Here is a 23,144-nt window from a genome sequence, read left to right as displayed (position 1 = left end):
GTCTTTCAGGACAGCACACTTGAGAAACCTTGGCTCCTCCCTTCTCAGGAAACACCGCCTCCACCAGATCTTAAAAACTACTCCTTCCCTCCAGCCTTTCAGCTTTTGCACGAGCACCTCTGGTCAGACTAGGGAGGCATAAGGATACATCATAAAAAATTACACATACCTGATGCTCTCATGTCCTAATGGTAAGATCTTATTTTGGGTGAGTACCGGTGCTGTCCTGAAAGACTCCTGGAGAAAATGTTACCGGTACGTAACTTCGATTTTCCCTCTTTCGTCTTTCAGGACAGCACACTTGAGAGGATAAGCGAGCACTTACCCTAGGGTGAGACTACGGCTTGTAGGACTTTACGTCCAAAGGCCTGGTCCTGGGCAGACAATTAGTCCAGTCTGTAGTGCTTAACGAGAGTCTTAAACTTGACCAGGTTGCTGCTCTGCAGATCTGCTCGGGTGTAGCACCAGCCCACTCTGCTTGTGACGTTGCCATAGCCCTAGTGGAATGGGCCCTAATACCTTCCGGGACCTCCACCCCCTTTGCTATGTATGACTGACAGATTGCCAAATTTATCCACCTGGCTATAGTATTTCTAGAGGCTTTGGACCCCTTCCTAGCCCCTGAAAAAGAGACAAAAAAATGAATCATACTAGCTGAATTTCTCTGTAATCTCCAGGTATTTTAACACGCACCTTCTGACATCTAACTTGTGAAAGACATGCACCTGTTCCCTCACAGGATTTGAACAAAAAATGGGAAAACAAATTTTCTGACTTCTATGAAATTTTGAAGCTACCTTTGGCAAAAAGGCCAGATCGGTTTTTAAAAATAATCCAATCCAGAAAAGCCTGAAGGAAAGACGCCCTCCTTGAAAGGGCTTCTAGCTCACTAACCCTTCTCGCGGTAGCGATTGCTACCAAAAAAAAAAAGGATCCTCTGTAAGAGCCTGCAATACTAAAGATAGATCCCAAACTGGAAAGGGATAGAAACTGACTGGTCTCTGTCTACTTAAACCTTTAAAGAACCTGGAAACCGAAGGATTCGCTGCCAGTTGCTGTTCAAGAAAAACACTTAAAGCCGAAACCTGTCCTTTAATGCCGCGTACACACGATCAAACAAGCGGCAAACTCAAGTCCGGCAAACTCAAGTCCGCCGGACAATCCCCCCATGTGTAGCCTCCGGCATACTTTTTTGACCCGAAAGTACGGCGGACTTAGAATGCCGTGTTGCACTCCATTCTTCCCGCCGGACTCGCATTTCGGCGGACAATCCGGCCGTGTGTATGCCAGTCCGCCGTACTTTTGAAATGAGCGGACTTTTCCCGCCCGGAGAAAAGTCCACTCATTTCGAGCACGTCTCCAGGTAGGCGGGGCCCGCGAAGGAGACGTCGCTGGCCCCGCCGCCTGGTATGGACTTAAAGGGGAACCCCAACGCCGAAAAAAATCGGCGTGGGGGTCCCCCCCAAGTCCACAACAGACCCTTGTCTGAGCACGCTACCCGGCCGGCCAGGAAAGAGGGGGCGAGCGAGCACCCCCCCCTCCTGTGCTGTACCAGGCCCCACCCCAAAGCACCTTGTCCCCATGTTGATGAGGACAAGGGCCTCTTCCCGACAACCCTGGCCGTTGGTTGTCGGGGTCTGCGGGCGGGGGGCTTATCGGAATCCGGGAGCCCCCTTTAATAAGGGGGCCCCCCGGATACCGGCCCCCCACCCTATGTGAATGAGTATGGGGTACAATGTACCCCTACCTATTCACCTGTAAAATAAAAGTACAAAAAAAACACAACACACGAGATAAAATACTTTATTGCACAGCCCCGGGGGTCTTCCGTCTTCTGGGGTCTTCTCGCCGGACTCCTCCGCTATCTTCTTGTAGCTCTTTTGCTAGCGGAGGAGCCCGGCTGAGTCCTCCGCTCACAATGACAGGGAACGGGCACGCGGCGACTTATATAGGGACAAGGGGCGGGGTCTTCGGTGGATGTCACATGGGTTCATGTCACATGGAGACCCCGCCCCCTTACGATGTCACAGTCCCGGAGGATGCTGGGACTGTCGCCATGTGACATCAACCCATGTGACATCCACCCATGTGACATCCACCAAAGACTCGGCGAGGGAACATCTGAAGAAGAAGAAGAAAAGAACAGAAGAACGGAAGGCGGCGGCGGCTACAGAAGACCGGGCCACCACCTGTAAAAGAGCTAGAGGGCGCGGTGGCCCGGCAGAAGAACCGAAGAGGGGGACAAGACCCCCGAAGTCGGAAGAAGAGGCCGGTGGCGAGGAAGAAAGCCGGGCTCCTCCGCTAGCAAAGAGCTACAAGAAGATAGCGGAGGAGTCCGGCGAGAAGACCCCCGAAGACGGAAGACCCCCGGAGCTGTGCAATAAAGTATTTTATCTCGTGTGTTGTGTTTTTTTTGTACTTTTATTTTACAGGTGAATGGGTAGGGGTACATTGTCCCCCATACTCATTCACATAGGGTGGGGGGCCGGTATCCGGGGGCCCCCTTATTAAAGGGGCTCCCGGATTCTGATAAGCCCCCCGCCCGCAGACCCTGACAACCAACGGCCAGGGTTGTCGGGAAGAGGCCCTTGTCCTCATCAACATGGGGACAAGGTGCTTTGGGGTGGGGGGGCCACGCGGCCCCCCCCTTCCCCAAGGCACCCCCCGTGTTGAGAGCACACAGCCTGGTACGGCTCAGGAGGGGGGGGGGCGCTCAGCTGGGTAGCGTCAAGATTAGGGTTGTGTCCTCTAATTGGAATTTCCTCAGAACTTCCGGCAACAGCACAGGAGGGGGAAAGGCATAGCACTTGGCAAAAGGCCATCTCTGAGAAAGAGCATCTCCTATTGCTCCGCCCCCCCCCAATTGAGAATAGAGGAGTTTTTGCGTTTTCTCTTGATGCAAAAAGACCAAGGACCAAGTCTCTCTCTCCCAGGTTCCTCCTGCTAAGGAAGTCTACCTCTGATTTAGCGCTCCTTTCAGGTGTACTGCTGATAGAGAGAGCACCGTGTCCTCTGGCCAGCTGAACATTGCTTTCGTTAGCAAGCAAAGGGAACTGCTTATTGTGCCCCCCTGTCAATTGATGTAAGCAACTGCTGAAGAATTGTCCAACGGGCCTGAAGATGATGTCACTGGAGTTCCTGCTGGAAAAACCTGAGAGCCAGGGAGATGGCCCTCAGCTCTCTCCAATTCAAGGACTTCCCCGCATCCTCAAAACTCCAGAAACCTTGGGCCAGACCTTTCTCCAGGTGTGCTCCCCAACCCGTGCCGCTTGCATCCCTTGAGACGACCTTGGACACTCTGTGTGGGGGGGCTTGAGAACTGCAGTCTGTACCCCCTCCTTACAATGCCTAGTATAAATGGATTGGATGTAACCGACTCCCACTGTGGGAGAAAAGCCCCCAGTCTTCCTCCACAAAGCTTGATCTTTGAAGCATTGTCCCCTTGCCATGTTTTTAACCAAAGTGCCCTTCTGGCTGAATTAGCCAAGGCAGAGGATCTAGCAGACATGTGGGGCGACTCTGCTGACGCATCCGCTATGTATGCGACTCCTTTTAAAAGCATTGGGACGGAGGAAAGAATTTCCTCCTTTGCGGTCCCTGCCTAAATATGAGTTTTTATATGAGTCAACCAATGCTCCATGTTATGTGCCACCACTGTGACAGCCATTGCAGGCTTAAGATTGCTTAAGAAGAAACCCATGGATTTCTTGAGGAGAGAATCCATCCTCTTGTCAATAGGGTCTGCTAGCATACCTATATCTTCAAAGGCCCAATCTGTCTTTCTGGATACCTGAGAAAAGGCTGCATCCAGTCTAGGAGATTTGTTCCACACAGCAGCTTCATCCTCTGAAAAAGGGAATCTGCGTTTCATTGCTCTAGAAAAGAAAGGCTTCCTCTCTGGGTCTCGCCATTCCTTCCTAATGGTGTCTACCAGAACCTCATGGACCGGGAAGACCCTTTTCTTCGGTTCTCCGAGACCTTCATACATCTGGTCATGGGGAGACTGGGATTTTTTCTCCTCTTGGATACCTAGTGTAGTGTGAATAGCTCCCAGGAGCTCTTCCACTTCCTCCAGGGAGAGCTTGTATCGGGAGGATCTGGAGGACTCACCATCCACTTTCTCTCCCTCTGACTCTAAAGAGTGTGAGGATTCACTGTCAGGATCATCCTCTAATGTCGTTCTGTTACCCCCAAGTAATCCTTCATTAGCAGAGGGACCTGCTAAGGGGCCAGGTGTGACATCTTGCTGTGCTGGCAGAGGACTAGCTGGGGGTTGCAAAGGCTGAAAATTTTCAAACAAAGCCTTAAAAGATTGAAAAGTGCTGGAAAGCTCTTTAACAGAAGCCACCAGACCAGAACTTTGTTCCTCAGCATGATCCCTAACTAAGCCCTCAATGCAATTCCTGCATAACACTTTCCCCCAGGATTCCCCTAACACACTTCTACATAAGGGGCACTTCTTCTTGGACCCCTGTGAGAGCTTAGATTTTTTCATGGACTTGTCCTGTAATGACAAAAAAAAAAACACCAGCATCAGACCCTGCCAGCAAAAAAATCAACACCAGACCGACACCAGGAGTGCACCCCCCCAGGACCGACCATCACCAGGGTCCCAGACGTGCAACTCCTCCCCTCCCACCAATGAGGGGGGTTCACCTGTGGAGCTAAGTGGGAAAATAGTAAGGGAACACCACCCTAGGGTTCCACTTACCGTAGAATGGCTGGTGCTGGCATCACCTGGAACCGAATGGGAACCGTCAGTCTCGGACATCCCTTCGGCCAGAACGGTTTGCCACAAAACTGCTCCTCTTAGCTGTTGCTACAGCCTGAATGGGGCACACACCAGCCTTCGCGCCATTCGTTTCAGCGTTCCTCGACCAGAACCAAAAGTCACGTGTGAACTGGAAGTGACCTCTCCCATCGGAAAACACGTTGCCCGTCATCCGACCCAGCCTTGAGCTCCATGCTGGCCGCACTAACGAGGGGGAGACTCGGACACTCCAGTAAACATCTTCCCCAGGCAGCGCCAAAACAAACGTCCTAGTCCTCCGCTTTCCCCAAGGGAGGATGGGACGCACCAAACACTGCAGGTAACAGACTCCCCAGCCCTGCTGCTGTGTATGAGAGACCTCAATCTCTCCGGACATCCCTTCGGGCAGAACGATCGATTCACCTTCAGGATAACACCGGCATCAGCCTCCCCAGCTGAATTAAGCCCAGGTTCCTAGCGATGTCTCCTCGCCGGAGGAAACACCAAAACTGAAGGGCTGGAGGGAAGGAGTGGTTTTTAAGATCTGGTGGAGGCGGTGTTTCCTGAGAAGGGAGGAGCCGAGGTCTCTCAAGTGTGCTGTCCTGAAAGAGGAAACAGGGAAAAATAATAGAATAAAGTGGGACTCTAAGTGCTCATGCACACGGACGTTTTAAAAAACTGGCTGCAAAGCTAGCTCCGATGCCTGGAAAAATTGTTGTTAAAAACGTGATTTTTACCACGTTTTGCATTGGCGTTTTTGCGCGTTTTTTAGCGTTAGCGTTAAGTAGCGTTTTTTAAGAAACACATCTCTTGGCTATAGCACTCAGAAAACAAAGAAAATATGTTGCGCGTTTATGCGCGTTTTTGCGCGTTTTTCCGGGATTCGCGTTTTTACAGCTCTAGCTCCACGCCACGGAACGCACTGGTCCTGGTTTTTTTTTACAGCTTAAAAACGCCTATGCCATTTGCAGCTCAAAAACGCCTAGGTGGGCATGAAGCCATAGACTAACATGGACAGCCGTTTTTAAGCTGCAAAAAAAGCTCAAAAAAGTGGCTGTAAAAACGTCCGTGTGCATGAGGCCTAATTGTGCATTAGAGGAGTACAAAAAAATTAAAGACAATATAATTATACACAAATAAACAATTTTTTTTTTCTAAAAAACAAAATTTAAGATACATTACAGTCTTAATGATTCAATTTGAGTTCAGGGATGTGCTAGTTCCCAGCAGGTTATATAGAAAATGGGCTACGTGTTTCACGGGTGATTCCGCTTCGTCAGGGCCTTGATGATAGGACGGATGTAAACGTTGTGTGAATTCTACAAACAGAGCGTTGATGAATGTACCATATATCATATAATTAATGTAAATACATAATGATGTAATCAACACAGATATGTTCATCTATTTGTCTTTACATACACTGATATCAGAAAATATAAACATTGGCGGACTCACCCACAAAACGCGTAGGCATTTTTCTATATAACCTGCTGGGAACTAGCACATTCCTGAACTCAAATTGAATGTATCTTAAATTTAGTTTTTTTTAGAAAATAAAAATGTGTTCATTTTTTTTGTATAATTATACTGTGTTTCAATTTGTTGTACTCCTCTGAGGCACATTTAGGCCCCTTTCACACGGGCGGATAGAATGGTGCTTTTAGCTGCGGATTTTCTTCATTTCTACCGCAGCTAAAAGCACACAATGCTTTCCTATGGCCCCATTCACACACAGCGTTTAGCGGCGATTTCGTTACATGCGGTTCGGTGCGAATAGAAAAAATAGAATTGTATGCGTCCAGGTGCGATGTAGCGCAGCTATAAGCACATAACCGCAGGTAATCGCAGTCTTTTGTGTCAATTGCGGCCAGCAGCGTGAAAGAAGAAAATAAAAACCCGGAAGCACATCCTATACAGCAGGTGTACCTGGGAAATGACACAGGAAGTTGAGAGGGATGAAAGGGGAGAAGACAGCATGGCGGCAAGAGACATCTCACACGAGGCCATCATCGCACTGGTGCAAGCCCGACCAGAGTTATGGGACTCAGAATGCCCAGGATATGCAGACCGAGTGCTGAAGAGAGCAAAGTGGGAAGAAGTCTACAAATATGTCACACCGAACTGGGACGAGATGTCTGCAACTGAACAGGATAACCGAGGTGAGTGCAAGGTTTGTTGTGTCTATGCAGCAGGGTACACATGCATCCTAGTAAAGATTTTACCCCCTAATGACCAGGCCATTGTATGTTTTTTTATATATTGCAGGAAAGGAGGTTTATACACGTTGGAGGTCCCTGCGCGACCGTTACAAAAAAGAAGTCAACGAAGAGAAGGCTGCGGAGAGAAGCGGAGCACCCTCAACTCGTCGCAGGCCTAACCCCCATGCAGAGGCTTTGTCTTTTTTGAGGCGCACCACTGAGATGCGCACGTAAGTATATCCATTTATTTTACTTAGCGATTTGGCATATTCATGTTCACTTTTTTTTTAAACGTGTAATCTTTATTGTTACCTAGAACTGTGTCAAGTGTCCCTGTGAGAGCAAGCGCAAGGCGCGAAAGTTCGTCGCCATCACCATCAGGAGACGCTGACACCAGTCAAGAAACCACAGAAACAGTGTCATCCCAAGAATATCATCCATCCACTCAAGAACCTGCGGTATGTATTTTAAAAATGTCACAATTTCTGTCCACAAAAGACGTATTACTTACATTTTGAAAAGGCAGCTGGTGTTGGCACAAATGTTGGAGAAACAACAACGACTTGTTTTTTGGGCAAGGTGTGACTTGTTCTTCTGGCTTTGGAGGTCTTCAGTGAGATCAGGTTTTTGCAACAAAACAAGTACCTGTGTGTGATCTATTCTAAACAGGTGCTGCAATATTTGTACAAGCCATCATATGCTGTTCAGTGTGACCTCAGTATCAGATGCATAATCTATATATTATAATATTGCAGGCAAATCCAGATAGGAGAGTCCGGTCTACTTCTACCACCCGTCGAACACGTACTCAACAAGAGACACCTTTTGAAGAATATTTCAACCGTATCATTGAAGAAATGAGAAACCAATCACAAAACCAGGCAAAAGATGATGAATTCCTCAACATCTCAGACCCAGATGTTATGTTTTTAAGAATGTTGCTTTGTGTAATCAGGGAGATTCCTGCAGATAAGCGCACTGAGGTCAGGGGTGATATACATGCCTATTTAACGTATATTGTGTCCGCTTGCAAAGAGCAACGCCCATATCCTAAATTTCAGCCATGGTCTATGGGTTTTAATTCACCTAGTGGGTCTTTCAGTAGACCAATGCCCAGTCAGCAGTGCCATGACACAACATCTGCCATTAACCCTTATGTAGGACCCCCACCACTGTATACATCTTACCCGTCTAATCCTGGTTACCAAAGGATGCATGTGCAGCCACACCCAGTGTCTTCACCCTCATCTTCCCATTCAGGATCACCCATAGATGTTGGCAGTGAACCAAGCCATTCTTCCCTGCGTAACCCTAATTATTCAATATATGAAAACTTATAGTATTCCTATGGCAGTGATATGACGGTTGTATTTTTCTTGTTGTGTAATGTTACTTAATGTTTTACCTACACTACTTTAATGTTTTACCTACACGAACTAATGTTTACAACAAACCCCAGATTCCTCCATGTACACTGAACTGTACGCACAGAAGAATCTCCCACTGTCCCAAGCTTATACATGTTGCTACTTGGCCCCACTTGCTCTCACAATACCTGAACTTTCTGATTGGGTGCTAGCATTGTTTAGGTTGAGAGACTTGGCCCAGTGGGAGATTACCCCATCTACACAGTGGAGTGTACATGGCGACATCTTTTGCACTTTCTCCATCTAGCCAAATATTTCAGAACTGTTTACCGCACTCAGTGCCCATCTTTGGCCCCTTTCACACGGGGCGGATCAGTAATGATCTGCCCCGTGATGATCCGCTCGCTCAGCGGGATTGCTCCGTTGTCCCCGCTGAGCCGGCTGCGGACAGGGCGGTCTCCGCACACTGTGCAGGGACCGCCCTGTCAGCTCTCCACTCTCCTCTATGGTGATCGGACGAGCACGGACTGTCTGTCTGTGTCCATCCGATCGGCTCTGCAGACGGATAGAATAGGTTTTTACTCCGTCTGCAGAATCGGACTGTTGCGGAGACGGACGATATCGGGTGCCACCGCAATTGTCCGATTCTGTAGACGGAGGGAAATCCAATTTTTCTAGCCATCTGCAGAGCGGATTGGATCTACACGGACAGATGGTACGTGCTCTTCCGATCCCCATAGAAGAGAACAGAGAGCTCACAGGGCACAGTGTGCCGGGACAGCCCTGTCTGCCACCGGCTTAGTGGGGACAATGGAACAATCCCTGCCGACCAAGCGGATCTTCACGGGACGGATCATTACTGATCTGCCCTGTGTGAAAGGGGCCTGACAGCACTTCAGGAATACTGTAACCTTTTTTTTTTTTTACGGGGGGTAGTGGGGGATATTTTGTGGACTCGTTATCTGTTGCACTTGAAATTCAATACTTTAAACTAAAAGGAGATTTTATATATATATATATATATATATATATCTCTATATATATATATATATAGATCTCTATATATATATCTATCTCTATATATATATATATATATTCCAAAGGAATTAAAAAAACATTTTTCTATACTTGCAAGCATTCAATGTTTTTGTAAGGTTGTTCTATTTTTTTTATACACCCTGTGCAGTGCAGGAATACTGTAACCTTTTTTTTTTTTGTGGGGTAGTGGGGGATATTTTGTGGACTCGTTATCTGTTGCACTTGAAATTCAATACTTGAAACTAAAAGGAGATTTTATATATATATATTCCAAAGGAATTAAAAAACATTTTTCTATACTTGCAAGCATTCAATGTTTTTGTAATGTTTTTCAATTTTTTAAATACGCCCTGTGCATTGCAAAAGATAGAAATAAAAACAATTTAAATTGTTGAAAATTGTCGACTACTTTATTTAAGGCAAACGTGAAAACTGACACAAAAACCTGACATATGTGATGAAAAAAACATGCAACAATGGTTAAAAATTTATACATAGTCCAATTGCCATGGCAGCTGTCCATCTTCACTCAAAAAATAATCAGTGAAATGTTCACGGACTTGTAGGGCCTGATTACTTGGACGAGTGCCAGTAACAGGACCTATGGGTTCCTCATAAACAGGGGTTTCGGTGGCCACGATCTCCTTACCCCTCAAAAAATTGTGGAGAACACAACTCGCTAGAACCACATTGACGGCATGCTCAACTTCCAGATGCATGGCTGTCATCAAAACACGCCATTTGGCAGCACAAATGCCAAATGCGCACTCCACCATTCTTCGAGCTCTGCTGAGTCTATAGTTAAAAATTCGCCTCCTGGCAGTGAGACCATGCCTGGTATAGGGCCTTAGCAGGTGTGTGGATAAGGCAAATGCCTCATCTCCCAGCACTACAAGTGGAAGATCTGGTCCAGTAGTACCAGGGAGAGGCCTTGACTGTGGCACCTGAAATTCGCCATGTTGAAAACGCCGCCCCATTATGGAATTTCTGAAAATTCTCGAATCTCCAGAACTCCCATACGCTCCAACATCCACAGCGATGAACTTCATATTTGCATCGCTGAGTCCCAGAAGCACAATAGAAAAGTATTTCTTATAATTGAAAAAGCGGGAACCGGATTTTGGAGGCTTGATGAGCCGGATGTGTTTCCCATCTAATGCCCCAATGCAGTTTGGGAAGTTGGTCTTCTCCCAAAATTCCTCCGCTATTTCCTCCCACAGACTGGATGTTGGCTCCGGCATGACTGATGTTCTCAGTTCTTCCCAGATGACGTAACAGGTATCATGCACAATGGTGGATACGGTGGAAATTCCCATCAGAAATTGATGATGGAGGGAGGTGAAACTGGCACCAGTGGCAAGGTATCTGCAATACAAAATTGATAACAATTCAGAAAATATAAAATATAGTAAAATAAATAAAATTTAAAAAAAAATCAATATACATATGGAGTTCTACATGGTAACAAATAAACATCAGCATCTATATAAGCTGATGACTTTTAACACATTGCAGCCCAAAGATAAATCCCTCGGCTCTGGTAGTAGGTGCTGGCATCCAAACAGGAAGCCTGGTGGTGGGTTGGTCTAGTACAAAATATTATTTGGTGGTACCTTGCTTGTTAATGCAAAACTCTGCCTTTGTGTTCAGAGCTCACCTACATAATGAGAAACTACTGAAATTTGATGATGTTTCCTATTTGCAAAAAATAAAACTGACTGTGCAAGGCACGATAGATAGTTTTCAAGGATAAAAAATAATGGTAATGGGAGTAATGTGCGAAAAATCGCTGTTGTGATATAGATTAGGTTATAGATTCATCTATATATATATATATATATATATATATATATATATATATATATATATATATATATATATATATATATATATATATATATATATATATATATATATATACATATACATATACATATACATATACATATACATACATACATACACACACACTATTGCCAATATTGCCTAAGCCTGCATGTACATGAATTTAAGCATTTGTTCAACATATGGAAAACCTACCTTAACGTAAGTAACAGCCGTTCTTCTGGACTAATGCTTCTTCGCATATTGGTCGTGGTTCTGGTCAGGCGTCCTCTAACAAGTCCCAACAGCTCATCGAAGCATGCCACCGACATCCTGGTGTAATTCTGGAACTTGTCCCCATGAGTCCTCAGCTCACCGAACATGAGGGCAAAGTAGCCGATCGATAGGCGCTGAGACGTTAGGGGATGGACCCAGTAACGACGAGGACGTCGCCTACTCTGGATCGCTCTTCTTCTCTTCATCCTCATCATCAGCAAAATGAGCATTGCAAGCAAACTACCCATATTTGCATTCATTTTTTCCAAAAACTCTGGCACAAAACTGAACACTCCTCTCCTTGCAAAACTCCAACACACACTCAGCCAGAGAACAAAGAAACAGGTTTGAAATACAGAGGACCGCAATGCATCATGGGTACATCCCAGGGAACAAAAACATAAATAAATAAAAGGGTTGCTATGGGAATAAAAACTGCAGTTAAACGCAACCGCATAAAAACGCATGTAAACGCTGGTAAACGCACTGTGCAAACGCAGCTGATCGCTGTGCCTGGAGCCTTGAATTTTGTAGAAAAAAATAAACATGATTCCTGCGCCAGAACAGCCGCCCGTGTGAAAGGGGCCTTAGAGTCCCACTTTATTCTATTATTTTTTTAAAAATATATTTACATATACTCTCTGGGATGGTGCCTCTGTAGGAGTATTGGTGTTCCACGCCCACCCCATCCCTACACATATCCATAATAATAAAGCCCCACTTCAGGCTGAGGTATAATTTACCCACACAGGACCCCCACACTATGCAGGATAAAAGCTTGTTGCAGGTATTCTGATGCCATTACATACAATGCAAGACCAACAGTTCCACTTTGCAAGTGCCAAGGGTCCGCCACATCCTAAGAGCCTCAGAAAAAAAAGCCAGATGGAGGGACATTGGGAGGAGGAGCTGTGATGTCAGTGTGATGTCATAGGACATGTAGACTCTGGATGGAAGGACATTGGGAGGAGGAGCTGTGAGGTCAGTGTGATGTCATAGGACATATAGACTCTGGATGGAGGGACATTTGGATGGGGGGGATTTGAGGAGTCCTCTATATGAGGCTCCTGTGCAAACCAAATCATTGCTCCTGGGTGCGTCCTTCCTCTCCTAAACTGAAGAGTGAACTTTGACCTTTACCATACAGAAATCTGCCCCCCAACCCCCCTCCTTCTCTGCTCTGTTTACACACACAAATGTAGGAGGAGGGGATGTGTTGACCGAGTTCTGTACAAAGTTTTTTATGTTCTGTAGATGGACAGGGAGGAGGGGGAGAGTGGCTGGGAAGGAGAAAAATGTAAAAAATGTGTAGTGATTGGGGGTTAAGAGTATATGTGTTGGGGGTTGCACTTTGGCAAATCAGACCCCCAAGCACCCCCCCAGCACATATCAGACCCCCAAGTGCCCCCCCCCCAGAAAATATCTGACCCCCTTGCACTAGCCCTCTCCTCTCTTAAGCGCCCCCCAGAACATATATGTCCCCCACCCCCATCTTGCACTAGCCCACTCCCCGAACAAAAGGAAGCCCAACACATATTAGACCCCCAAGCGCTGCCCAGTACATATCCGACCCCCCTGCACTATCCCTCTCCCCTCACAAAGCCCCACCTCAGCACATATCTAATCCCCACCCCCTCGCACTAGCCCTCTCCCCTCACAAAGCACCCTCCAGCACATATCTGACCCCCCCTCCTTGCACTAACCCTCTCCTCTCTTAAAGCATCCCCCAGCACATATCTGACCCCCACCCCCATATTGCACTAGCCCTCTCCACTCCCAAAGCGCCTCAGCACATATTAGACCCCTAAGCTCCCCCAAGCACATATCTAAACCCCTTGCTCTAGCCCTCTCCACTCACAAAACAACCCCGAAGCACATATCAGACCCCCAAGCAACCCCCAGCACATATCCAACCCACCCTTGTACTAGTCCTTTCCCCTCTTAAAGTGCCCCCCAGCACATATCAGATCCCCAAGCACCCCCAGCACATATCAGATCCCTGCATTTTGTGCATTATTTCTGCCCCCCGCTTTCCATGCAGAGCACTCACAATTTGGCCACATGCACCGTTCACCATGGCGGGCTAGTCGTGCCACAATACTGCTCTCTTTCGGGCCACCAAAGTGTCATAGGTTTTTTACAATCTTATAGCGTATATGCAAAAAAAATGCCACCTCTAAAGTGTTCGGGTTTGACTTGAAGAAAAGGTGGCAAACCTATTCCACCCCACCCAGGGGCACTGCAGGTGTAGAGAAAATCTGTGTAAGAGGATATGGAGGATCTAGGATGGAGAAGCACCTGGGGGTTCTAGTAGATAATCAGCAATGCCAAGCTGCTGCTAACAAAGCAAACAGAATATTGGCATTAAAAAGGATCAACTCCAGAGATAAAACGATAATTCTCCCCTCTACAAGACTCTGGTCCGGCCGCACCTGGAGTATACTGTCCAGTTCTGGGCACCAGTCCTCAGGAAGGATGTACTGGAAATGGACTACAAAGAAGGGCAACAAAGCTAATAAAGGGTCTGGAGGATATTAGTTATGAGGAAAGGTTGTGAGCTCTGAACTTATTCTCTCTGGAGAAGAGACGCCTGAGAGGGGATATGATTTCATTATATAAATACCGGACTGGTGACCCCACAATATATAAATACCGGACTGGTGACCCCACAATATATAAATACCGGACTGGTGACCCCACAATATATAAATACCATACTGGTGACCCCACAATATATAAATACCGGACTGGTGACCCCACAATATATAAATACCGGACTGGTGACCCCCCAATATATAAATACCGGACTGGTGACCCCACAATATATAAACACTGGACTGGTGACCCCACAATATATAAATACCGGACTGGTGACCCCACAATATATAAATACCGGACTGGTGACCCCACAATATATAAATACCCGACTGGTGACAATAGGGAAAAAACGTTTCTGCAGAAGGGAGTTTAACAAGACACATGGCCACTCATTAAAATGAGAAGAAAAGAGGTTTAACCTTAAACTAGGTAGAGGGTTCTTTACTGTAAGAGTGGCAAGAATGTGGAATTCCCTTCCACAGGAGGTGGTCTCAGCGAGGGGCATCGATAGTTTCAAGAAACTATTAGATAATCACCTGAACAACCTCAACATACATGATATACAATATAATACTGACATATAATCACACACATAGGATGGACTTGTGTGTTTTTTAAACCTCACCTACTATGTAACTATATGAGGAGAGATGAGGAGGAGATCCAGGAATCAGGATAAAGGTCAGGACAAGCAACAGACGAGCGCATCCAAGAGATGAAGCCGGGGTCACTACACAGAAAATCAATCCAAGGAAACAACAGGCAGGATGAGGAATAGCAAGAAGGAGCTCAGAGACAAATGAGAATATTGCTCAGCCAATGGGAGATGATCTCAGCATGACTTACATAATGAAGGAGATGAGGGGGAGGGGAGGAAGTCACTTATGATGACCATAGAGACATGGAAATTCAGCTGGTTCAGCAGGGATCGGTCACATTTCCATCCATGTGTGGTCACTGCCGGATAAAAGTCACTCCATCAGCGGCTGCAGCCAATAGCTTCATCACTGATCTGTGTATTCTGAGAGCGGAGGTGCGCCCCCCATTGTCAGAATACAATAGTGCAGCGGGGAGGATTCCCCCATCCCCCTCCAATGTGTGGATGGGGGAATCACTTCCGTTTTTTCCTCTCATCCAGCTGGATGAACAATAAAACTGAACCATGTATGGCCAGATTTGGAGGGAAGATATATTCATCATCAACTGATCTCCTGAAGGGGTTCATCTACATATTACCTCCTCTGCCGCCAGATCAAGCAAAGTCTTCTCTAAAACATGGAACTTCCTGTCTGTAGCTGACTTTACTTCCTTTCATGCCTGACATCACTTCCTGTTTATATTCCATAGAGACTTCCTGTCTGGGTAGAAGTGAGATCACCACCTTTTGGAGATCACAGGAACATTCATATATAAAGTATATGAATTTGCACATGGATCAGTTTACTTCATTTATTTATAAACACCACAAGATCAATGAAGTAGGTGTAAAGTGGAAGCAGTAGATCTGCAGAGAATATTATTTGAGCCCCTAGCACTTTATATATGAATGTCTCCACATATTTTAGTGTATTTGTGATGATTTATGTGCACACACAATAGGACAGCGCTGTGACACATAATGCTCTTCTAGTTGATAAAGGGAACACTTACCTTTGTTACAGCAGCAGTCCGGTATAAGTTATTTCTGTAGGTATTTGAGTTGTTACACATAGCGCGGGTTTTATTCTATTTATATTGGTGACATAATTGCCCAAATCTGGGGATCAGGAGCCATTTCCACCCTTTACTCTCGGCTGGGATTCTTTGAATCCATATAACAGATGTTCTACATGACAAAATCTGACATCAATTTTACTGCAAAATCAAAGGGGCCAAAATGTCTCTCTCCCCCCCCCCCCAGCAGTAATATATTTCTATCCCCCTTGGTGGGAGTGGAGATGACCCATCTATAAGGATATACAGTACATACACACAGCACAAGGCCGTGTTCACACTACTAGACATTTCTCCGGGCTGCAGTTCCTCTGATCTCCACAAGCTGGTGATCTCACTTCTACCCAGACAGGAAGTCTCTATGGAAGACAGGAAGTGATATCAGGTACAGACAGGAAGTTCCGGGTGAGAGGTGAGTCGGGAAGTAGAGAGGAGACGTTGCAGGAAGAAGTAGCAGAGGAGGTAATAAGATCGTATTCTCTATTTACACCCAGTAACCCCCTTTTAGTGAAGGTCAGAAGTATTAGATGTTTGTATTTAGTTTTATAAAATGGACAATTTCTAATCGGGATACAATGTATAACGCAGTCAGTGTATCGGTATAATGGGGAGTGTGAGTTCCGGGGTCCCCACAGGGGGAGGACATGAGGCTCCCTCAGTAAGAAGCACATAAATGATTGTATATTGTGTCAGGATAGAGCCAGACACCTCGGCACCATCTGAATCTGAGGGGAGGTCTCTGGCTGAATTCACAACACAAAGAAGGGGGTCAGTCTGGTGAGAGTCGCCTTCCATGATGGACACAGAGAGGAGCTGATGGCTGCAGACCTCACTGGAAGGTGCTTAGAACTGCTGAGTCTGATGGGTCAGTATGGACTGGGTGCTGCTCTCTGCACCCTGGACATATAGTTCTGTATTGTCTGTGCTGCTGAGCTGTGGTCAGACCCTCCCAGCCCCCCCCAAGGGCCCATGGACTTCACCCTGCCTGCCCTACATCAGCTACCAGCCCCTACCCCTGTCAGCCCGCATATCTGCCCTGTTCTGGGCTTCACCCTGCCTGCCCTTCTTCAGCTACCAGGCCCTACCCCTGTCGACCCGGATATCTGCCCTGTTCTGGACTTGACCCTGCCTGCCCAGCTTCAGCTACCAGCCCCTACCCCTGTTGGCCTGGATATCTGCCATTTTCTATACTTAATCCACAATACACTAGGCCGAAAACTGAAATCGATACTGAAACAGCACCGATACCGAAAATGACTGTTTTTAAAAAATATTTTTATACAGGAGATGGTCAGAGACTGGGGACATGGTACTGGAGGTGGTCAGAGACTGGGGACATGGTACGGGAGGTGGTCAGAGACTGGGGACATGGTAGAGGAGGTGGTCAGAGACTGGGGACATGGTACAGGAGGTGGTCAGAGACTGGGCACATGGTACTGGAGGTGGTCAGAGACTGGGGACATGGTACGGGAGGTGGTCAGAGACTGGGGACATGGTAGAGGAGGTGGTCAGAGACTGGGGACATGGTACAGGAGGTGGTCAGAGACTGGGGACATGGTACAGGAGGTGGTCAGAGACTGGCGACATGGTTCAGGAGATAGTCAGAGACTGGCGGCATGGTACAGGAGGTGGTCAGAGACTGGCGGCATGGTACAGGAGGTGGTCAGAGACTGGCGGCATGGTACAGGAGAGGGTCAGAGACTGGCGGCATGGTACAGGAGGTAGTCAGAGACTGGCGACATGGTACAGGAGAGGGTCAGAGACTGGCGGCATGGTACAGGAGAGGGTCAGAGACTGGCGGCATGGTACAGGAGGTAGTCAGAGACTGGCGACATGGTACAGGAGAGGGTCAGAGACTGGCGACATGGTACAGGAGGTGGTCAGAGACTGGCGACATGGTACAGGAGGTGGTCAGAGACTGGCGGCATGGTATAGGAGGTGGTCAGAGACTGGCGGCATGGTACAGGAGGTGGTCAGAGACTGGCGGCATGGTACAGGAGGTGGTCAGAGACTGGCGGCATGGTACAGGAGAGGGTCAGAGACTGGCGGCATGGTACAGGAGGTGGTCAGAGACTGGCGACATGATAAAAGAGATAAGTGTGTTGTCCCCTGTGCAGCCAGTGTGTTTGTCCCCTGTGCAGCCAGTGTGTTTGTCCCCTGTGCAGGTAGTGTGTTTGTCCCCCGTGCAGCCAGTGTGTTTGTCCCCTTGTCCCCCATGCAGCCAGTGTGTTTGTCCCCTGTGCAGCCAGCGTGTTGGTCCCCTGTGCAGCCAGCGTGTTGGTCCCCTGTGCAGCCAGTGTGTTTGTCCCCCGTGCAACCAGTGTGTTTGTCCCCCGTGCAGCCAGTGTGTTTGTCCCCCGTGCAGCCAGTGTGTTTGTCCCCCGTGCAGCCAGTGTGTTTGTCCCCGTGCAGCCAGTGATGCAGTGAAGAGAGAGGAGAGCCGCCTCCACCGTCTGGTTCAATAGAGCGCCGGGAACATCACAGCTTTAATTTCAATAGTTGTGTGTTCCCCCGTCACGCGCCGTCGCATACAGCCCCTCCCCCTTGTCCAGGGAACTGTGATAGACAGATTACCCTTCCAGATTGGATGGGTGATCTGTCTATCACAGTTCCCCGGACAAGGGGGAGGGGCTGTATGCGACGGCACGTGACGGGGGAACACACAGCTATTGAAATTAAAGCTTTGATGTTCCCGGCGCTCTACTGAGCCAGGCGGCGGAGGCGGCTCTCCTGCGTTATAGATCTCCCATGATGGGCTGCGCGGGGGCGGGCTCTGCCCCGCCCAGGCCCCGCCCCATTTTCGGCTCAATTATCGGCCATTTCTTCATTTCGGCAAGTTGCCGAAAAGGGCATTTTCGGTCGATATGTTTCGGCGGCCGAAATTTCAGTGCATCCCTAGTGGAAACCTAGATTAACCCCTTCAGGGGGATCAGTTGATGATGAATATATCTTCCTTCCAAAGCTGGCCATACATGGTTCAGTTTTATCGTTCATCCAGCGGGATGAGAGGAAAAAACTGAAGTGATTCCCCCATCCACACATTGGAGGGGGATGGGGGAATCCTCCCCGCTGCATTATTGTATTCTGACAATGGGGGGCGCTCCTCCGCTCTCAGAATACACAGATCAGTGATGAAGCTATTGGCTGCAGCCGCTGATGGAGTGACTTTTATCCGGCAGTGACCACACATGGATGGAAATGTGACCTATCCCTGCTGAACCAGCTGAATTTCCATGTCTCTATGGTCACCATAAGTGACTTCCTCCCCTCCCCCTCATCTCCTTCATTATGTAAGTCATGCTGAGATCATCTCCCATTGGCTGAGCAATATTCTCATTTGTCTCTGAGCTCCTTCTTCCATTTTTTCTGATGCTCTTAGGATGTGGGCGGACTCTTGGCATCCTCACTAGCAACGTGGGACTGTTGGTCCTGCATTGTATGTAATGACATCAGAATACCTGCTACAAGCTTTTATCCTGCATAGTGTGGGGGTCCTGTGTGGGTAAATAATACCTCATTCTGAAGTGTGGCTTTAATAAAATGGAGACCTGAATGGAGAGGTGAGGAGGATTCTGGGAATATCATTTGATTTTACTATTTGTGTTCAGATGTAGAGTTTTCCTCCTGTGAAGTCTGGAGATCATATGACCATCACATTGCCTCCACCTCCCTCCCTGATAGAATAGAGAAATACAAAGAAGATTCTAGAAGTCACCAGAGAGATGATGGAGGAGAGGTGAGGAGGATTCTGGGAATTCTGGGACATTATCCAGTAACAGACAAGGGATGTGTCTGGATGGTGACTGTATCATTGTGTGTGTCAGGTTCCTATAAGGTGTCAGGATGTCACTGTCTATTTCTCCATGGAGGAGTGGGAGTATTTAGAAGGACACAAGGATCTCTACAAGGACGTCATGATGGACAATCAGCCGCCCCTCACATCACCGGGTAAGAGGAGACTTTATTGTAAAGGAGAGAGCAGTACGGAGGCTCCACCTAGATCCCCCATCATCTGATAAACACATAGAAACAATGTATTCAGTCAGTGTGTGTGTTTCCTACAGATGGATCCAGTAATGGGAACCCACCAGAGAGATGTCCCCGTCCTCTGTATTCCCGGGATTCCACACAGGAAGGTCACACCATCCCCCACCATCATCAGGTAGATGAGTGACAATTATTGGTAGTTCTGATTTATACACAGCATGATTGTTACAATGAATGTTTTATTATATATTCAGAGTGGAAACCTCTGGGATGATAATATTGATGTTAAAGAAGAGTATAAAGAGGAGGATGAGGAGTATGGAGTGATGGAGGAGTTTTCAGAAGGACACAAGAATATGATGGAGCCACCAAATACCAGGAACCCACCAGAGAGATGTCCCCGTCCTCTGTATTCCCGGGATTCCACACAGGAAGATCACACCATCCCCCACCATCATCAGGTAGATGAGGAACAATCACTGATAGTATCATTAGGATCTGTACATTATCTGCATTGTTACCATTGATGTCATTTTTATTATATATTCAGAGTGGAAACCTGAGAGATTCTAAAGTTGATTATAAAGAAGAGATAAAAGAGGAGGAGGAGGATGGGGTGAAGGAAGAGTCAGAACACAAATATCTGTGCACCATCCCCCACCATCATCAGGTAGATGATTGACAATTATTTGTAGTTCTGATTTATATACAGCATGATTGTTACAATGAATGTTTTATTATATATTCAGAGTGGAAACCTCGGGGGTGATAATATTGATGTTAAAGAAGAGTATAAAGAGGAGGATGAGGAGTATGGAGTGATGGAGGAGTTTTCAGAAGGACACAAGGATATGATGGAGCCACCAAATACCAGGAACCCACCAGAGAGATGTCCCCGTCCTCTGTATTCCCGGGATTCCACACAGGAAGATCACACCATCCCCCACTGTTACCTCAAGGTTGGTGGGATGGAGCATCTAGAACATGGACTCCTAGAGATGATGTGTGGATTTTCTATGTGATGTCACAATAATAAATCTTCTATCTTACGGATGATATTCTCTCTCATTTTCTTGGTTTAGAGTGGAGATCCAATGGATATAGAATTTGAGGTGAAATCAGAAGAAGAAGAGAGGTATGTGAGGGATGATCAGCAGTCTATGGAGGAGGATGGAATAACGGGGACATTTATAGAGGAGGACACTCCTACAGAGATCAGCACAGGTGGGTCATTAACACTAAATACATTCCTCCACCCATACTGCTCACTGATTGGTCCAGAGTAGGGCGGGTGATAATCTTCCTTCTCTGTGATGCAGACACATTGGATCTAGACTGGATTTATGGAGATTCTGGGGTTAAATGTTGCTCTACCTAGGCACCTGGGGCATGTGCTTTTGGTCTTCTACCTCATGCCTTGGTATAGCATGATCTCTGACAGAACAATTAATGGGGTATGCAACTATATGGAAAATGAGGTTCAATGTAGAAAAAGTTAAAATAATGCATTTGGGTGGCAAAAATCTATAGACTGGGGGGAGAACCTCTGGGGGGATCTAGGATGGAAAAGGACCTGGGGGTCCTAGTAGATGATGGGCTCAGCAATGCCAAACTGCTGCTAACAAAGCAAACAAAATATTGACATTAAAAAGGGGATCAACTCCAGAGATAAAACGATAATTCTCCCCTCTACAAGACTCTGGTCCGGCCGCACCTGGAGTATACTGTCCAGTTCTGGGCACCAGTCCTCAGGAAGGATGTACTGGAAATGGAGCGACTACAAAGAAGGGCAACAAAGCTAATAAAGGGTCTGGAGGATAATAGTTATGAGGAAAGGTTGTGAGCTCTGAACTTATTCTCTCTGGAGAAGAGACGCTTGAGAGGGGATATGATTTCATTATATAAATACCGGACTGGTGACCCCACAATATAAAAATACCAGTCTGGTGACCCCACAATAGGGAGAAAACTTTTTCGCGGAAGGGAGTTTAACAAGACTCGTGGCCACTCATTAAAATTAGAAGAAAAGAGTTTTAGCCTTAAACTACTGTAGCAGAGCGTCCCAGAGGGAGCCAAGAAAAGTCCTGTTCGGGAGTTTATACGTCTCCCAGGCTCCTCTCGTACACATTCAGAAATCTCTGATCCATGATCCAGTTCGGGTCTTGGTCCTCTTCCCCAGGCTAATTTAAGCTCACCTGAGCAGACAGCCTTTCTCTCTGCCTGGGACATACAGACAAAGTTGATCTGTGAAGAGAAAAAGGTTGGTAAAAGCTGTTAAGCTGTTTATGTAGAGAATGACAAGCGGTAGGCTTGTTCAGCCTGGTAGTTAGGGGCTGCATTGTGTGTAGTTAGAGCCGAGACATGGCTAGGATTTGTGTTTTGCTATTTTTGTCCTTTATTTGTTTTCTGGAACACTGTACAGCACCTGTATTTGGACTTGTATATAACACAAATAAAACACAGCACTGTTTGTCACTACATCACTGGATGTGGTATCTGTGCCTGAGCAACTGCTCATCCCAGGGAGCTTTGTACCTGCTACCTGTCCCCCAGGTTACATATGGTGGAGGCTGCGACCAGCTCTAGTAAATTACTACTTAAAAGGCCAGTACCTAGAGTGACTAAACATGGAGGTAATCCTAAAACCATTGATGACATCCAACACTGCACAACAGCAAACAAACGTTGAACTACGGCAAGCCAATGCTGCACAACAGCAAGCTAATGCTATCGCACAGGAGCAATCGCAGAGGCTGTTTGAACAGCTAACCACTGATGCAAAAGCAGATAGGAAAACCTTGGCTGAGATTGTGGAGATGCTAGCACAGTGGTCACCTGCTAAAGTTGATAATGTTGGAGATAAGCCCTCAGTCATCCATGTGGGTCACTTTCTTTCTAAGATGACTGCAGATGATGATCCAGAGGCCTTTCTACTAATGTTTGAACGGACTGCTGAGGGGGAAGGATGGCATAAAACCCAGTGGGCAGGACTGGTTGCTCCCTTGCTTTCTGTAGAATCGCAGAAGGCCTACTATGATTTGGAATCGGCAGAAGTGGGAGACTATGAAAAGGTCAAACGGGAAATCCTGACTTGGTGTCACTTTGGCAGTTCGAGCACAGCGGATCCACAGCTGGTTCTTTCAAGATGAGAAGCCCCCAAGATGGCAGATGTTCGACCTAATTCACCTGGGGAGGAAATGGCTGCAGCCGGAGTCCCTGTTTGGGCCACAAATAGTGTAGTGTATGGTCATGGACTAGTTCCTGAGGTCACTACCAATTGCCCTGCAGAAGTGGGTGAGTCAAGGAGACCCCCAAATCGGCGGACAACCTGGTGGAACTCGTTGAAAGGTACTTTGCTGCAGAAAAACTGGTCACCACCCCTACAACTGC

The 23,144-nt window shown here is 47.0% G+C and overlaps 4 protein-coding genes across 4 annotated transcripts in view; 3 read left to right on the top strand and 1 right to left on the bottom strand.

Moving 5' to 3' along the window:
- Window positions 1-23,144, top strand: part of LOC143989797 (uncharacterized) — a 765,658-nt gene that overhangs the window by 460,713 nt on the left and 281,801 nt on the right. The window lies entirely within an intron of this gene.
- LOC143989578 (uncharacterized) overlaps window positions 1-23,144 on the bottom strand; it is a 229,597-nt gene that overhangs the window by 57,563 nt on the left and 148,890 nt on the right. The window lies entirely within an intron of this gene.
- LOC143989324 (uncharacterized) lies at window positions 6,378-9,104 on the top strand. Its single transcript, XM_077489410.1, has 4 exons — window positions 6,378-6,912; window positions 7,019-7,181; window positions 7,268-7,409; window positions 7,707-9,104. The coding sequence occupies exons 1-4, from the start codon at window positions 6,687-6,689 to the stop codon at window positions 8,289-8,291; spliced, it is 1,116 nt and encodes a 371-aa protein (XP_077345536.1). The 5' UTR covers window positions 6,378-6,686; the 3' UTR covers window positions 8,292-9,104.
- On the top strand, window positions 16,169-21,270 carry LOC143989848 (uncharacterized). The gene is made up of 7 exons (XM_077490127.1): window positions 16,169-16,229; window positions 19,376-19,503; window positions 19,592-19,929; window positions 20,009-20,215; window positions 20,305-20,424; window positions 20,504-20,713; window positions 20,837-21,270. The coding sequence occupies exons 4-7, from the start codon at window positions 20,081-20,083 to the stop codon at window positions 21,038-21,040; spliced, it is 669 nt and encodes a 222-aa protein (XP_077346253.1). The 5' UTR covers window positions 16,169-16,229; window positions 19,376-19,503; window positions 19,592-19,929; window positions 20,009-20,080; the 3' UTR covers window positions 21,041-21,270.

Source organism: Lithobates pipiens, unplaced genomic scaffold, assembly GCF_037356315.1.
Source record: "Lithobates pipiens isolate NorthernLeopardFrog02 unplaced genomic scaffold, aLitPip1_a1.2 Scaffold_18, whole genome shotgun sequence".
Lineage (NCBI taxonomy): Eukaryota > Metazoa > Chordata > Amphibia > Anura > Ranidae > Lithobates > Lithobates pipiens.
This window is presented reverse-complemented; position numbering and strand designations above follow the sequence as displayed.